The 19,147-nt window shown below is 36.1% G+C and overlaps 1 protein-coding gene across 9 annotated transcripts in view; it reads left to right on the forward strand.

The window, feature by feature from the left end:
• The window catches only part of SOX5 (SRY-box transcription factor 5), a 958,250-nt gene that overhangs the window by 655,793 nt on the left and 283,310 nt on the right, over nt 1–19,147 (forward strand). For all 9 annotated transcript variants that reach the window (XM_044229411.1, XM_044229413.1, XM_044229414.1 and 6 more), the window contains one exon: nt 1,564–1,774. In XM_044229411.1, the coding sequence (XP_044085346.1) occupies nt 1,564–1,774 (211 nt within the window). The remainder of the gene's footprint in view (nt 1–1,563; nt 1,775–19,147) is intronic.

Raw genomic sequence — 19,147 nt, forward strand, 5'->3', positions numbered from 1 at the left:
CTATCAAATAAATAAATAAATAATCTATAAAAAAATCATTTAAAAGTTGAAATGCCAGTTTTATCAAGTCTTTTTAATATATTTTTAAGCTAGTCAAATATATTAGAAATAATCTTAAAAACATTAGATATCAAATCAGTGTGATCTGTCACACATCTGACAGATCAGGGGGTCAGGAGATCCTATTAATACATCTTAGAGAAGAAATGTATAAAAGGCCTATAACCTGTTATCCTGACTATTGGGTGTGCATACATTCAAATATATTTTAATGAAATCATTTAGTACTATAGAATTAAGAAATATACTTATAGAGAGACTAACTTCCTCAAAAATTTTAGGATACAATTTTGTTTATTTTTTAAAGATTTTATTTATTATTTATTTATTTATTTATTGTGAGAGTGGGAGAGAGAAAGTGAGAGAAAGGGAACACAGGCAGGGGGAACAGCAGGTAGAGGGGAGAAGCAGGCTCCCCGCTGATCAGGGTGCCTGATATGAGACTCAATCCCAGGACTCTGGGATCTCAACCTGAGCCAAAGGCAGGTGCTTCATTGACTGAGCCACCCAGGTTACCAGAATACAATTTTAAAGAAGAGATCTGCTTTGTGGAAAATCAAAGGATTGTAGAAGTAAAAGGTTATAAAAAGAAAACCTTTAAGTGAGAAAGTTATTTTATATCATTTCAATATCATTCCTCTCACAGATATTTGAAAAATCAATTTAGTGCCTTTTATACAAAAGATAGCCCAAATATTAGATGGCTGGAGTTGGTTAAGACATTATGGGGAAAATAATGATGAAAAGAACACCAAATGTTTATGTTTAAATTTTAAAATTATAGAATAAATTCTTTTCATACACATACACAATTATGAAGAGGGAAAGGTTGCAAGAAACTTTGTTTTATAGGGCATGTGAGGCTTAAAGTGCAAAATCTGGAAGAATATTGACAGAAACAATGCTTGGGGTAACAAATGGATTTAGAAATGTCTTTGGCATAAGCAGAAATAAACTTTCAATATTCCTATCTGATGTCAAAATAACCTGTGTGGCTGATGCTTTCTTAAAAGCGTGAGAGGGAGGTGGAGAACTAAAAAAGGACCCTGCTTTAATTAGGAGCAACCATCAAGAAAAGGCAGCCGGTTAAAACGAAAAGCGAAGTGCAGAATGTTACTTGTTTAAATATTACAGTGTCATGAGGATGTTTAAGCAAGATGACTGGTGCATTTAATGTCCCTAGGAAAATCTAAGACTTTTCAAAGAAAAGTAGAAGAATGCATCTGATCGGTATAGGCTTTGTATAAGGCTTTATTGCCATTTGTTCTCAGTCTAAGGGAGAGGGTCTCTGTATTTTTATTTCTTGTATGAATTGATCTTTGACTCACTCTGTGCCAGCCTATAAATTTAATGCATTCTTTTTTTAAAAAATTATTTATTTATCTTACTCTTGCAGAGTGACATTTCACTTTTTCATGATTTAGCTAAATAAGCCACTTAAGCAATTAAAAAAAAATTCACTGAATTTTAAACATTTTTTTTCCCCTTTGCTTTCTCTTTCAGGAAGTTGATGGCAATAAAGTTATGTCTTCATTTGCCCCACACAACTCATCTACCTCACCTCAGAAGGCAGAAGAAGGTGGGAGGCAGAGTGGTGAGTCCTTGTCAAGCACGGCCCTAGGAACTCCCGAACGGCGCAAAGGCAGCTTAGCTGACGTTGTTGACACCTTGAAGCAGAGGAAAATGGAAGAGCTCATCAAAAATGAGCCAGAAGGTAAAGCCTGGAAAAGGGAACAGTGGTTGCCATCTCCTGACTTTAGCAGTCGGAGTTTAACTTCTAGATCTGTTTTGTGACTTATACTCAAAGTTAAATTGGACAACATGGAAACCTAATGTTATGAAGATGGATAGATTTTTTTTTTCCAGAAACATTCCAATGTCTGTCCTGATTTTTTAAAAATCATTATTTTCTGTTGTGATGTCTTCCTCATTTTCACACATGGGTAAGTTGTGGTTGAGTAAAACTTAAAGATTCAAGAATAGAATGTGACAGCAGAGCCCAGAATAGGTACCACCTACGTCCCAAATATCTGCAGACTTGTGTGTTCATCTCCAGTTTTTGTCCCCAAGGCCATTTTACAACTTTATTAAATTGTACGACCTTACTTATACAGGAATGCATCATAATGCTACCTTAGTTTCATTTGTTTCTTATATAGTCCAAAATTAATATGGTTAGGCCTGCTCTGTATTTAAAAATTATTGATTCTTTAATTCTGTTAGCCATGCTGAAGTTCCCATTTTGTTTAACTTCCAGGATGCCTTTCTTTTTAAGATTTCATCTTCTAAATTACTTCAGTAGTTACTGATAGTAGCCGATAGGTGATCTGCACATGTAATATGTTAAAATTAAAGCAAACAAACAGAGGCCCCTGGGTGGCTCAGTTGGTTAAGCATCTGCTTTGGGCTCAGATCATGATCTCATGGTCCTGGAGTCCAGCTCCACATAGGACTCTCTGCTTACCAGGGAGTCATCTTCTCCATCTCCCTCTATGTTCTCTCTTTCTCTCTGTCTCTCTCAAATAAATAAAAATATTAAAAATAAGTAAATAAATAAATAAGGCAAACAAACAACTAATGCCTATTACAGAATTTATACATAAGTGATAGTCACCCTTTATGTTACGGATGTTTCCTACCACCTACATAAACCTGTGTTCTTCCTAAGTTTGTATGCCATGTTGCACATAAGAACATGCCTCCTATTTAAAAGTCAGATGGAAATTTAAAACAAACAAACAAAAAATAGTGACTTAAAAAGACATATTTTATACCAAAAATATACTGCATCTATACTATCTAACACTGGGTTGGGCTCATTTCTAGTCTGTTGTTAGGACACTAGCAAATTATGAGTATATATGGCACAAAATGTATGTTAACCAGTATATTTGGGAGTCATATGGTAATTAAATATTTCTGGGTCCCTACCAGATGCATAGCTGGGACATGGATTTTAGTTATAATTTATGTAATTCACATGATCTTACAGTTGGAAAGAATTTTAGAGATAATCTAGTCAGCCAAAGACTTTTGGCTTTCATCCACGTGAAGATAAAAATGGGGTTTTGAGGAGGACCTAGACAATTTTTTTAATGTGCTGGAATTTTTCTTGATATTAAAAATACTATCTTCTTATTTAAGAAGTATTTTAAAAAAACATAAAAATTGAAAGGAAAATCAAAATTGCTTAATTTTATAGCTTTCTGGTATAACAACTCTTTTTTTAAAATTAAATTAATTTTTTTTCAGTGTCCCAAAATTGTTTATCCACCACACCCAGTGTTCCATGCAAGATGTACCCTCCCTAATACCCACCACCAGGCTCACCCAACGCCCCACTCTCCTCCCCTCCAAAACCCTCAGTTTGTTCCTCAGAGTCCACAGTCTCTCATGGTTTGTCTCCTCCTCCGATTTCCCCCAGCTCACTTCTCCTCTCCTCCCTGCAATGTCCTCCGTGCTATTCCTTATGCTGCACAAGTAAATGAAACCATATGATATAATAACTCTTAACCTTACGATGCATTTCTTTCTTATCTTTAATTTTACATATTCTGTTCATTTTGCATGATTAACTTTATGCTTTCAAAATTATTTTGTGTCTTTTATATTGTCATATGTTATCATTAACTAAAGTCCACAGTTTATTCATAGTTCATTAGTCTTCACCAAGTGTGCTCTTTCTGTTCTAGGATGCCTTCAGCGATAACATGTTACATTTAATTGTCATGTCTCCTTGGGTTCCCTTTAGCTGTGACAGTTTCTCAGACTGTTTTTGTTTCTGATAACCTTGGAAGTTTTGAGGAATACTGTTCAGGTATATTGTAGAATGTCCCTCTATTGGGGTTTACTCTTTTTTATTTTATTTCTTTAGTGTTCCAAAATTCATTATTTATGCACCACACCCAGTGCTCCATGCGATAACATTCTCTATTGGGATTTATCTGGTGGTTTTTCTCTTGACTAAACTGGGGTTATAGGTTTGGGGAGGAAGATAATGAGATAAAATACCTTTCTGTCACATCATATCAAAGGTATATACACTCTATATGATTTATGAATTTGATTTTGACCTTGATCATCTGGCTGGTACAGTGTTTGTCAGGGTCCTGCACTATAAAGTTATTTCCTGCCCCCTTTCCATACCACATTCTTTGGAAGGAAGATGCTATGTGCAACCCACATTTAAGGAGTAGGGAGTTATGTTCCTTCAGAGCAGAGTTTCTACATAATTTATTTGGAATTCTTCTGCATGGGAGATTTATCTCTTCTCCATCATTTATTAATTTATTCAATCATTTATTTATATCAGTATGGACAGCATGGGTATTTTATACTTTGACTTATAATCCAATTCTACTTTATTTTGTTGCTCAAATTGTTTCAGCTTTGGACATTGGAAGCTCTTTCTATTGACTTCTGTGTCATTTTGATATACCACTGTGATTGTAGTCAATTTTTTTCTGGAGCCCTTCTTACTTTCTTGCACTGTAAGGTGCTTCAGACTCATGTTGTGTATCTCATGCTCTGGTTCAAGAATCAGTCATTTCTCTAGGAAACCCTGGTTCCTTTTTTTGGAGAATGGTATTAGAAAGCCAGATCTGGATACAGGGTATGCTCTTTGCTCATAAGGCTTCATTTCTTTAGGGCCTCTTACCTGACAAAACGAAGAAATAGATGTGTATGCTAACCCGTATACATATATATCTATAAATATTTCTATGTTGAATTGTCTATATATTAAGCTAAACATGAGTTCTTACTACTCTCCACAACTGTAGTCTCCCCCATGGATCATTCCCCCCTCATTCCTTATTGATGGGCACATTCCCGTCCCAACTGTGAGTAATCTAGATGGAACCATCACCATCCATTTACTTATTGTTCAGTTCCAGCATGTATGTTTAACAGTATCAGATTTACTAACTGATAATACCATGGGGAACATCTTTACCAATAGGGTATAGTACTTACATGCAATTCTTTTTGTCTTTCGTTTTACAGATTCATTTCCAAAACGAGTTAGTACATTTTCCTCCACCTTATTCAGTGAACTTCTCCCAGACATTTGTAAGATGATTAAATTTTTTCTGTAGTTTTTCCTGGTATCTCTCAAATTACTGAATTACCTTATAGAATCCTCTTACATCAGTATTCAAACTTTCTGTTGTACATTTCTACATTTTTTTTTTTTTTTGACAAATGTGTATTGCCACTTGTCCACCATGGCCGTCATTCAGAACAGTTGTTTGGTAACCCTAAAAATCCCCTGTGCTTCATTTATTCATCTCTCCCTCTTGCCCTCAAATTCCAGGCAATTGTTGAACTTTCTACTATCTCTGTAGTTTTGCCTTTTCCAGAATGCCGTATCAATGGAATCATACAGTATGTAGTCTTTCAAACTGGCTTCCTTAACATATCAATGTGTATTTAAGTTTCCTTCATGTCTGTTCCTGGCTCATTTCTTTTTAGTACTGAATAAAACTCCACTGTATGAAGGTATCACGGTCTGTTTATCCATTCACCTATCAAAGGACATCTTAGTGGTTTCATGTTTTTGGTTATTAAGAATAAAGCTTTTATAAATATTTATGTGAAGGTTTTTGTATAGACAAAAGTTTCTAACACAACTGAGTAAATACCTGGGAGTGTGATTGCTGAAATGTATGGTAAGAGTGTGCTTTGCTTTATAAAAACAAAACAAAACAAAACAAACAAACCAAAAAAACCTGCCAAACTGTCTTCCAAAGTGGTTGTGAGATTTCGTATTCCCAGTAGCAATGAATGTGAGTCCTTGTTGCTGCATAGCCTCACCAGCATTTGATAATGTAAGTTCTTTGGAATTTATCTATTCACATTGGTTTGTAGTGGCATCCCATTGTTGTTTTAATTTGTAGTTCCTGATGACATATAACGTGGAGCATCTTTCCATATGTGATCCTTGGCATTTGTATATCTTCTTTGTGCCTGTTTACATCATTTGCTCATTTATAAATTGAGGATTTTTTTAATTGTTGAGTTTTAAGAGTTTTTTGTGTATTTTGAATGCAAATCTTTTATCAGGTATGGGCTTTGCAATATTCTCTTTCAAGTTGTGGCTTTTTTTTTTTTTTTCTTTTAACATTTTCTTTTGCAGGGCAGAAGTTTTCATTTTGATAAAGTCCAACTTACCTCTTTTCTTGCATTGATCATTCTTTTGACGTTGTAGCTAAATACACACTGCCTCGCCCAATGCCATTTAGATGTTCTCTGCTTTTATTTTCTAGAAGTTGTATAGTTTTGCATTCTACAGTTGAGGTCTATGATCTGTTTTGAGTTAATTTTTGTAAAGGTTTAAGTTCTTTGTCTGATTTGTGTTTTTGCAGATAGATGTCCAGTTGTTCCAGCACCAGTTGTTGAAAAGACTATCATATCTCCATTGAGTTTCCTTTCTTCCTTCATCAAAGACTAGTTGATTGTACTTGTGTGGGTCTGTTTCTGTCCTCTATATTCCCCTCCATTGATCAGTCGGTCTATGCTTGTGCCAACACCTTGATGTCTTAATGGCTATCACTTGAAAATTGGGTGGTGTCTGTCCTCCTAATTTGTACTTTTACTGCAGTATTTTGTTGATTACCCTGGCTCTTTTACCTCTTCCTGTAGACTTCAGAGTTAATGTTGATATCTACATAATTACATCCTGGGAATTTGGGAAGAATTGATATCTTAACAGTATTCAGTCTTCCTAACCATGAGCACAAAATATTTCTCTATTTATTAAGATTTTCTTTTATTTTTTGAGTTTCATAGTTTTCTGCATATAGATCCTCTATGTATTTTGTTACATTTATACACAATATTTCCATTATATTGTATTTTATTAAAATTGTTTATTTATTTATTTATTTGAGAGAGAGTACCATGGGAGGGGCAGAGGGAGAGGGAATGAGAGTCTTAAGTAGAATCTGCACTGAGCATGGAGCTTGACTTGGGCTCGATCTCACAAACCTAGATCACAACCTGAGCTGAAACGAAGAGTGGGATGCTTAATTGACTGCACCACCCAGGCACCCCTCATTATATTGTATTTCTTATTTCAAATTCCAATTTTTATTGCCGGTATAAAGGGAAGAAATTGGCTTTTATATATTAATCTTGTATCCTGTGACCTTGCTATACTTGATCATTATCTCTAGGAGTTTTTGTGTATTGTTTATATTTTCTGTATAGACAATCATGTTATCTGTGAATGAAGAAAGCTTTATTTCTTCATTCCCAAGATATATCCTTTTTATCTCCTTTTCTTGTCTTATTACATTATCTGGGTTCCAGTACAGTGTTGAATAAGAGTGATGAAATGACACATCTTTGCCTTGTTCTTGACTGTAAGGAGAAAGCTTCAAGTTATCATCGTTATATTTATTAGTTCTGGGTTTTATGTAGCTGTTCTTTACTAAGTTGAGGAAGTTCCCTTCGATTTCTAGTTTGGTAAGGGTTTTCACCATGAATAGTTGCTAAAATTTATCAAATTTTTTTTCATCTCTTGATACGATGCACTCTTCTAAGTTTTCATTTTAAATTCCAGTTAGTTGACATATATTTGACATATAGTGTAATATTAGTTTCAAATGTACAATATAGTGATTCTACACTTCCTGCAACACCTGGTGCTCATCATCACAGGTGCACTCCTTCATTCCCGTCACCTACTTAACCCACCCCCCACCCACCTCTGCTCTGATAACCACCAATTTATTCTTTATAGTTAAGAGTCTGTTTCTTGGTTTGCCTCTCTTTTCCCCCTTTACTTATTTGTTTTGTTTCTTAAATTCCACATATGAGTGAGATCATAGGGCATTTGACTCTCTCTGACTGACTTATTTTGCTTAGCATAATACTCTTTAGCTCCTTTAGTGTGCTCATATGATGAGATTTTTGAATGTTGAAACAACCTTGCAAACTGGATAAATTCCACCTAGTTGTGGTTTATGATATATATAATATTGGATTCAGTTTGCCAGTATTTCATTGAGGATTGCAGCATCTATGTTCATGAGAGATATTGGTCTATAGTTCCTTTTTTTTTTAATGCAATGTCTTTATCTGATTTTTCTAGTAAGATAATGCGGCATTCATAAAATGAGTTGGGAATTGTTTCCCTCGCATGTTATTGTTTGATTTTTGTTTGAGATGTGTTTGTGGTCCAGATCTAAGGTCTAGTGCTATATATTGGATTACAAAGTAGTTTGATTTTGTGTGTGTGTGTGTGTGTGTGTGAGTATGTGTACATTTAGGTCATATTCTCCAAGGAAATTTAGTACATGACCTTGTTATTTCTCCAGTGTGTCATGTTGGCTTCCAAGTAGTTTCAGAGACTCTGAATTTGGAGGTACATGACGGGACAGATCCAAATGAACAACTCCCAGAAGGAAAGAAGACAGTAGGCAGTGCCTCCCATTTAGATGCATTGGGATATAGGATCAAAGTGTACTATCTAGCAACAGGTGCACAACAGAAAAGCAGACAGAGATAGAGCATCCACAACAGGAAGAGTTGGTGAAGAAACATCAGTATTAAATGTGGACATTATACTGTTTTCATTATTGTATTTCCCACAACTTTTTTTTTTGTACATTGCCTCCTACAGCTATATTAAAAGCACAGCTCAAGACAGACTTGCTAATGAATAATATAAAGACATTGAGAAAATACAGAGACAGTCTTGATGGAAGACAAGAATAGCAACTGAACATGGCTAACATTTAAAAGCTTGAGTTGCAGAAAGATACTTTACGGAACCCCTAAGATTTATTTATGTTTATGTACACAAGATTCCTAGACATGTGCTTTAAGTACACAGAAATGTAAATACACTCACTCTTACTGATAAAGAAATTTGCTGTGGCAAGTACATTTATTTAATGACTGCAACAATTGAGAGATGTCAAGCAGCGATTTACATATTTCAATAAAGTGATGTTCTTAAGAAAAAATATAGAAAAGCAGAAAAATCATATCATAGGAAAGCAATAGAATGTTGACAACAGTTTATTTAACTGCAAAGAGGAGAAAACATGGGGAAATACTTCCAGGTAGATGTGTAAAAGTCCATCCCAACAGTAAGTAGGAAGTTATATTGGCTTTAAATACTCCATTAATCATAGGATATGGTATGGTTGGGCATGAGAATGGCCACTGAAACCTGACATCATGTAAACATTAGAACAATTCCACTGTATATAATACCAAAAAATGATCATAGCTCTGTGATATACTATAGCATCAAAAGAATAAAATAAGAATGAATTTAGCAAAAGAACTGTAGAACTTATACTCAAAAACTACAAAACATGGTAACAGCTTTGTGATGAGAACAGCAACATGGGGATGAGGCAACCAGAGATAGGGTGAATGGAACGAAATGTTAAGCTCACAAATATATGCCACAGAAAAACCCCCTCTTCCCCCAAGCTATTTTTTCCATTGTTTTTCAAAGGCCATTAAAATGAACAGCAGGTTGTAATGAAAATTTCATTAAGCCCCAGCTAAATCATTATGAGGGTGCCATATTCATGCCTTTGCTTCCTCTCATTGAGGGGGGGAAGCAGATTTCAGTAGAAAATCTTTATTATTTCCGACCTTATCCCTGCCAACAGCAAACTAGCAAAAATTCAGAAGTTAGAAGAGAATGGTGTGTCATACAAAAGGAGGCCACTGAGGTGAAATGGTTAGAAAGAAAATTAGATTTGCTTATGAGTTGAAGAAAAAAAAAATGGCTCTTTTATTCCGGCCAGTTTAGTTTTTCAAGCAATTAAGATATTTCAGAAGTTATAAATAGGAGAAAAATATATTAATGCATTTTTGTTTTTATCTTTTCCCTCCATCAGAATTGTTGCCTGTCATTATTCAAAAAAGACTGGCATGAAAGACTCATTTGTCCAGTGTCTCTTAACCGACATGGAATGCCAAACTTCATAGTAAATTCACAGCTCAAAATATCCATCTGCCCTATGCCATCTAGTTATATTATACTTGGTAATATCAAAGCTCTATCAGTTAGTCTTTAACTAACTTATCAGAGGCTAAGAATAACAAGGTTTAATATTACGGTATGGGACATGTAATGCCTGCATCAAAACATTGATTAAATAATGATGTATTAGTGGGGGAAATGTAACGTATATTAAGTGCATCTCATGTGTGAATTGTAGTGTTACATAATTTATATGAAACACTTCATTTAATCTCTACATAAACCTTATAGCCAAGGCTGCTATGTATAGCCGTCCCAATTTCAGGAAGTGCCACTCACATGAACTAAATATTCTTATTCTTATCATCTCCATTTTCAGATGAGAAAACATGATTAAATATGTCAGAGTGTGACTAAGTGTCAGGGTCATTATTCAAACTGAAGTCAAACTAAACTATAATCCATGCTGTTAACCACTAGTTACACTGTTTCTTCCAATTAGGAATTTGCCAGTAATGGTTTAATGTTACTCTTCAGCCCACGTGTGCCAAAATTCCTTTGTAATATGAAACAATAAAGTAGCACTTAATAATTATCTGCCAAAGGAAGTTCCTAATGTCTCAGTGCTGATCAGATTTCCAGAAAGTTTTAATTGAAAATCAGCTTATTTTGAACGTTTTGAGTTTAAAGTGCGAAAGAAAGAAAGAAAGAAAAAGAAAGAAAAAAAAATGCCTTGGAGAGTATCTTAATAAAAACTTGTTTTAGACTTTATTATGTCGAGAGCAAAACAGTTGTTGAATAACAGAAATTCAGAATTGGAATGAAATGTAGAAATATTTTGGGCTCTATCCTCATTTTTGAGACAGACAGGGACAGAGAGAGAGAGGAGCGAGCCTGAAACCGACAGAGGCCGAGAGATGTGCCTGCAATCCCACAGCAATCGGTGTTAAAGCCAAATGAGAATCCAGCCCACAGCTTACAGGCATAGGTTCCTTTGTTTTCTTGTTCAGTTGCAACAGACATTCAGACATTCTTTTTTCTCTTTCTCTTGGTCTTTTAGAAATAATGTCACCTTATCCTTGGTTTTGAAGGGTGTTTCACTGTTCCTTAAATTTGATTGAATCTAAGGCAACCAGATATCTTGATTTATAAGATTGATAGGTATCCACAAATGTCCTGAGTTCCCAAGTTCCAGTAGCTAGGGATGATCTATAAATACAGATTATCATTTACGTATAGTGGGTCAGACTCAGACTTTAACTTGATATTCATTCAAATTTTCGGTCATTAACTGCACAGGTGAAAATAACTTTTATTTACCTTGATGAGACTTTAAATACCTAACTTACAATTCTTTTAGAAACAAACATTATAGCAGGCCTCTTATTTTAACTTTTCTGTATTAACATCAACATTGTGTTCTGCATCTCTTTGCAATAGCCATTTCAACTTATAGGGAAATTTACATCTGTTCCTTCTAGAAACACAACAGACAAAACTTATTTTTTCTTGATTCCCACCTTTATGTATAGATCTGTTCCTCTTCTCTCCATGTCTCAGTTGTTAGAAGGAGTACTCACTTGCTTTAGCTTTGTCATTTTTTTATTAAGTACTGTTATTTGCCTGCATTGTTACCCTTACTCTACTGTATAATGGCCCATATATTTGTCAGTTCGTCCCCTACATTAACTCCTTAAAAGTGAAGGTAGTGTACATAGTAAATATTCAAAATATTTGTTGGAAGGATGCTTTTACTTCCTTAGTATTGCCCCATAGATGTCTTGGGGATGGAAGGCAAAGACCTTAACAAAGATAGGTCTCTTGTTCCAGATATTGTGGGAGCTACTTCATTTAATCCTCAAAAATGCCAAGGTTAACATCAGGCTTAGTAATTTGTTTGTTTGTTTGTTTGTTTGTTTATTGGGAGAGAGAGAGAGGAGGGGAGGAGAGGCAGAAGGAGAGGAAAAGAGAATCTTAAGCAGACTCCACTCCTGGTATGGAGCCCGACATGGGGCTCCATCCCGGGACTCTGAGATCATGAGCTGAACTGAAATCAAGAGTCAGACGCTTAAACTCCTGAGCCACACAGGAGCTCCCAGAAGTTCAGTACCTTGCTTATTTTCTTATTATATGGAGGAACTAGAATTGGAACAAAATTACTGTCCTTTACCAAACTACTTGGTATTGAATATAAGACCATATATAATCTGTCTCAACCCCTTTTTTTCACTTAATGTTATTTTCTTCTTTTCTAAGGTATGTTCTTGTGCTCTCTTACCAAACTGCATGCGGTTCTCTCAATACTGTATTTTTACTTCTACTCTACTTTTTCATATGTGGCTTCTTCTGCCGAGAGTGTCATTCCTGGTCTTAGCTACCCAGTATATTTTTATTCACCTTTAAGACTCAGTACCTTCTTGGGGCGCCTGGGTGGCTCAGTGGGTTAAAGCCTTTGCCTTCGGCTCAGGTCATGTTCTCAGGGTCCTGGGATCGAACCCCGCATTGGGCGCTCTGCTCAGCAGGAAGTCTGCCCCCACCCCTTCTGCCTGCCTCTCTGCCTACTTGTGCTCTCTGTCTGTCAAATAAATAAATAAAATATTAAAAAAAAAAAAAAAAGACCCAAGTACCTTTTCTGAATACCTTTGTCAGAATTTGGCTTAGTCTAACTATTAGCATTAAGTAACCTCTATTAGTTCTTACCTCACGATCACTATTGTGTACTTCCCTCCTGTCTTCCACAAGAGTAAATGAAGAGTCCTTAGTTGAATTACCTGTGCCTGTCTGTTTCGTGATAATGGGCTTGACACATAATAGGTGACTATTTATCTTACTGTGTAGGACAGTTAACTACTAACTGATGTATTGTAACTTTTGCTAACTAACCCTCCCCTAAAAATTGAGGGGCTTTTGGCTTCATTTGTCTTTTTCTTCCAGCTTTGACGTTCTCTTTTCTTCATATCTTACTCCGACTCTTCTTTGACCTCCCTCTCTATGTATCTCATCATCCCGTCTTCTCCAAACTTCTCATTATTTAATCTTTGATGTATTTACTTTTCGTTCTTTCTGTGACTTAGAGATTAAGGTTTTCTTTTTTATTTTATTAATATATGATGTATTATTTGCTTCAGGGGTACAGGTCTGTGGTTCATCAGGCTTGCGCATTTCACAGCACTCACCATAGCACATACCCTCCCCAGTGTCTATCACCCCGCCACCCTCTCCCTCTAAAGTTTTATCTTATGTCACAAAACTGGATTATAAAATCCAGGGTAGAAAACTAACATACACACAGAATGAAACTTTATATTCACATTAATCTTTTAAATGACTCTAATATTTCACATTTCTCTAAGGAAATATGTTGGTGTTATTTATGCATTAGTGGCCATAGACAGTAATTCTCTCCTACTCCAGTAGGCAAAGTGAAAAATGAATTGGATTGATCTATGAGTAATTTTCCAAAATTCAAAGCTAAAACTGGTTCTTTAACAGTGTGTCAGCACAATGGAGACCAGCACCCTTTTCTAGGTGTATAGAGTTGGCATGAGAGAGAGTTCTTATTTCTTACGATAGCCTCGAGATGGGCGCAGCTTAATTTTGGATCTTCTGTTCCACAATCCTATTTGCTCCTCCCCACACATCGTGCATGTTAGAGGGCTTTGGTGGAAGAAAAATGGCTGATTCCTTTCAGCACCTTCCCTGTTCCCTCCAATCTTCCAAAAATTTTAACATGTTACTTCAAGGGTAGAATTTCCAAACCTAGGACTCATGATGTACGTTTTAAATTTTAGATAAGAATTTCTTGCATAAAACTGAACATCTACCTTATTATTTCAATTGTAAAAAAAAAAAACATAATGTTTTCTTGCATTTAAGTTGCTATAATGACTGTGTTAAAGTAATGAATATCTGCCTTCATTTGGCAATGCTAACTGCCCTACTTTCATCAGAGAGTTGTTGAAGGAAACAAATGAGGTAATGCACATGAAAGTACTTCATGAATTATAACCAACTTGGAATTAGACCAGTTATTGTCATTATCACATCTTGTCTGGTTAGAAACATTAGTACTTTAGGTATGCTGGAAACGTTATATAGTTTCCAGTGTTGCTTTCCCAGGGTGCTTTTAGGTAGAAAAAATAGAATTCAGACCTGCAAAATTCTGGAAATTTAGGATATGTAATGGACAACAAAAACAACAAACCCAACCTTCACAAAAATCCTGGGATAGGTAGTCGCTTTGATTTTACTTACACGAATTTCCCTAAATAAAATGTGGTCAAGCCATTTTCTACTTCAAGAATTACTGTTCAAAAAGAAAGATTTTTCTAAATTGATATGGTTGACGTTGCAAACTGTGACCAACATGAAAGTAGGAAAGGCATTTTAACATGGCATTTGTGGACTTGTTATATTCTTATTTCTAAATAAATGTGAATGTGTGCTGAAGACAGATTCTAAATGAGGGCTCCCTTGGCCAAAGTTTCATAATTTTCTAAGATTTTCGCCTTCTTTTATGTGGTTTATTTATTCTTCCTTTCCTCCCCCCTTCTGCTTTTTTCTTTCCATTCCTTTTGTGTGTGCATGTGTGCGTGTGTGTAGCCCTCCTTTCAGATCCCACATATGCTTGGTTTTATTTAGCATCTTATCTGTCAGTGTTCTTCCTTCTTAGAGTGTGACGCCCACACCTCCAAAATTGTTGTGCCGTGATGAGTGTACTCCTTGTGTGTAAGAAACTGCATTTATTTGTGAAATTTCATTTCTACTAGAACTAGACTTTGTCATTATTTACACAACTGGAACTTCTTTTTCCTGAAGTTCAGAAAATCTTTGCTCACAATATATATTACAAGACCCTAAAGGCACAACCTATTACCAAAATCACCCAGTGTTACTCTACATGAAACACTTCATTGCGTTTAGTACAGACTTCAAAAAAGAGTTTTCTTCTTATGAGAACTAATCAAAACAATGGGATGGGTTGGAAAAAGTATATACTGTGATGTACTTCCAGCCTTTAAGAGTCATCTATAGGCCATAGACAGTCAGTAGGTCAAGGAGATACTGAAATTTTCATTCTCATTTTCTCTGTGTCTTCTTGTCTCTCTCTCCAGCAGACACAATGGGAAAGATTGTTCCCTTAGGTGGAGAAACTTAAGTGGATATCACCCTGACACTGTACAATACAAATCCTCAGTGGCAAATACAAAACAAAACAAAACACAAACTACCTTTCATTTAATTCCATTTGTAGCATTTGCAGGATGGGGTTGGAGAGCTTTTAAGTCTATAAATACAGTATTTGTGAAACAAAAAGTGTATACAAATTGTTGGTCATGAATGATCCTTTCTTAAAACTTTAAAATATGTATGGATATTGTTTTGTAATCTATCCTTTTGATATTTGCATCTGTCCCACCTATTGAAAATAATTTACTTTCATTGATTGCCCCTTCTATGATACTTACACTTTTTTTTCCCACCAGTGATAATTATGTTAATGCCCTTTTAACTTTTATTACCAGTATGTTGACCATACAGAGCCATTAGATCCTCTAAATGGGTATAAAGCTTTCCCCTGTTTTAAGAGTTATTTGAGGGGTCTGAAAGTAGATATTATAAGCAGCAAATCTTCATCTGTGGTGTGCTACAGCATTGCCTGTAATCATTCTGTGGAAAAGACAGGCCCCGGGTACGTACTTGGCCTTGTGAACATCCCTACAGGCATTGTATGTTTGATGTTTGAGTTTACATTTTAAAACGCAATGCCTGTTCTTATCATTTAAATGTCTGTTGTTGCACCACCCTTTAGAGATTAAACTGAAGCATATTACATTCACAGACAAGTTGAGAGAGAAATTTGGAATTGCCTCCTAATTTTACCAACTTTTTAATTACTATTTTTTCTAAGGAAATTACGGAGATTGACTTCCCTAAATTCACAAGCCCAAAGCATTCCATTAATTGGGCAAAGAAGAGGGCACTTTGAAATTCCCTCTTGTTTTTAAAACCACATTTGATGAGGTGGGAAAAATAAAAAGTGAACGGATCAGGGGAAAAGCTTAAAGATACTTTAATTGGCAGAGGTTTGAGTTGCTTTTGTTTAGTTACTCACTGTCCTTTTGACAAAGTACATGTTGAAGAGGCTTTGTAAGTGCTGTCCCACTGAAGGACAAACAAGGGTACTTTTCAATTGAGCCCTTTTAAGTTTTGTTCCTCACACTCCCGCTGCTGTTGGAGGCTACTCGTAATGCATTGTGGCTGTGTGTTCATCGCTGCGGTCTGTCACTGGAAAACGTCTCTCTTCTTGTTGAGCAAGCTAGACTCTAACCTCCAGGCACCCTTTTCAAAGGCACCACTGTATGGAAATCGACACTCATAAAACGATGATAAAGAAAAGAGTTTATTTTTTAAAGGTCAGGACAAGAAGATGCCCTCGAATGCCGCAGCGCCTATTTCTTCAGGAATAAGTATTTTAACTTGAGCACAGTTAGCCGAGTTTGAAGCCTTGTAAGTTTTCAACACTGAAGGGAAACTTGTTCACTGTCCTCTCCTTTTCAAGTGGCATCTATCCTAGTGGCTTGTCTTGATAGTTTTGAATTCATTAAGTGTTCTAGGAAATTAATTTATATCTTCTGGTGAGACCTTCTGACTTGGATTGTAAATAACGGCTCAAGGATTACCTTTGGGATCTCCTTTCTGTAAAGCAGCGGGTCCCTGAGCTGAGATCTTGGATTGTCTGATAAAGGAACCCGTCTGGCCAAGAAAACTTCTATTTTTCTTTTTAACTGGAATGTGTACGTTTGTTAGTAATATGATTTGATACTTAATATTATGTCCTTAATGGTCATCTTTCTGAGAGCCATCAAGCCAGCATGGTTTTTTCAGGTGTCTATTTGTCTGTGAATATAAGGGTTCTATTTGATTCCTCTCATAGGTGAAGCTGTCTACTAAGAGAACTCTATAAATAATCCATTCCAACATCTCTTTGCCCAAATGTTTTTAATATTCCCTAAGCCTTTCAGATAAATATGGCACCCCTGTTTTGCTTGACCTTAACTAAAACTGTCAGTTCCAGACTTTCGGTTTTAATTCAAGGATCGCTTAAAAAAGACCCATTGACCCAGGCTGTCCATTTAGAAATAAACATTAGCGGAATGTGCCAGTCCTCCTTGCTGCTTATGTGCCACAGCTTTTGGAGATATCATTTATTCAAGAGGGAAGAGCCAGCCACCTGTTTCTGAGCCCTCTTTTCCCTCACATTAAAGGTTCAGGCTCCTGCTGAATAGTAACACTCTAATCTGGGGGAACAGACACAGCATTTTTCTGAAACTGATTTCTCAGACTAGGCTAGCCGGAGGATTTTCTGCATTTGCCCGTGTGTGTGTTTTTTCACTCAGCTACCCTTGAGGCACTTGTCACGACTGTGCATATTAAAATTAATCAGACCTCCTAGGCCTGTGTGGCTGTGTGTTGAACATGAAGAAGTGGATATCAAGCAAATGCCCTAATTAAATAGGCCTGCTTGGTTTTGTTCTAGTGGATGCTTGGTCTTTTTTTTTAATAGGAGCTGCTTACAGGGAAGGCACGGACAGCACTAGAGTCAGTGGAGAGCTCACTCAGAGTTTCCTTTGCCACCTGCTCCCAGAGTTCTGAGACCTCAAGGACTCCCAGTATGCCTTCCTTAACCACCGTTCATGTTGAGGACAAGAATGGCCAAGATGGTGAGGGAGCAGTGAGGCAAGGGCAAACCAGGATGAGCATATGACCTGGACATTTGGGTTGATTAAGGCAGTCCATCTTACGTGATGATAAACTTTGGATACCAGATTGTGCTCTGTGCTCCCATTTTGGGATGATGAACTTAGACGGCTGAGGGGAAGATCATATGTGAAATTTGGAATGAATGCCCTTCTTTTTCTGTCCTGAATTTGAAAGCCAATTTTCATTCCTCTAGATTTTCAATTAACTATTTCCTAGGTCATCTACATAACATGTAAAAATCACTTATTGAAGCAAGCAAGCAAGTAAGAAAGAAAGAAAAAGAAAGAAATTTATGTAAATTACCTATCAAAGTTTATACAAAAAGTTCACCTCTACTCTGATAGTTTTTGCACTTAGACTGTTTTCATTTATGCTAGACTTTTCCCTTAGCTCTAGGGAAGACTGTCACAGGACATTTGGAAGTAAACTTTCGTGAAGAGTAAGCACAAAACACTGAAATGTCTCAGGCTGACCTAACACAGTAGCTTTTTTGTGTGTGTGAATTTAATGTCATAAGTGAGGTAAACTCTAACACCCTGATCACTGAGTTTGGATTTCAGTCACAATTCATGTGTATTATTCAGGCTCCTTTTTGTATTTTAGAAAATAGAAACAGACAAATGAATTCAGACTATTTTAATTTGATATATAGGTGGGGGTGGGGAAAGCAAATGAATAAACCATGGAGCCAACACTGGAAACAATTTGAAAAATAAAGGAATACAAACTCATAAGTGTTAAAGAATTTGGAGTTAGAGTTTCATAACTTTCCAAATAACCATGGCAAGTTATTGGGTAAATGATGTCCCTGGCCGGACATGGTCTGTAAAGTTGATTTGTTCCTTCTCAAATGGAAAGGATAGGACAACTCCAAAAATCTAACAATTGTTTTCCGACTTTTCCTCCTTTCCTCCTATTGTATCTAGGAAGTAAAAGGATCCATCCATTAACCTATACACTCTCTTTTTTAATGTGGGCGTGCAACTCGCATGTGGAGAAGTGTATCAGCAGTGCCAAGCAACTGTCTGGTACCTGACAGCATCATAGAAACCCCTCCTCTGTTCACTTAGGTTGCTCCTGGTTATTTATTAACACAATGCAGACTGTTCAGTGTGGGTGTATGTGAAATAGAAAGAAAAATAAAGGCCCTGAACAAGTAAATACATCTTTCATCATTTCTTTTGTTTGGTGTGTTTACTGTGTGCTTTTCTTGGTCAATAGAAGTTGTTTGACAGTTCTGCAAAAGGGTAAGAAACCTTTTCTTGAACTTTATCTTTTTGCTTTGTCTCTGTAGAAAAAGTTTCTATTTGTCATTCTCTTTTTATTGCAACGTGTCTGTATAAAATTTTTTTTTTTTTTGAAAATTGTTAT

The sequence above is a fragment of the Neovison vison genome, chromosome 12 (genome assembly GCF_020171115.1).
Source record: "Neovison vison isolate M4711 chromosome 12, ASM_NN_V1, whole genome shotgun sequence".
Taxonomy (NCBI): domain Eukaryota; kingdom Metazoa; phylum Chordata; class Mammalia; order Carnivora; family Mustelidae; genus Neogale; species Neogale vison.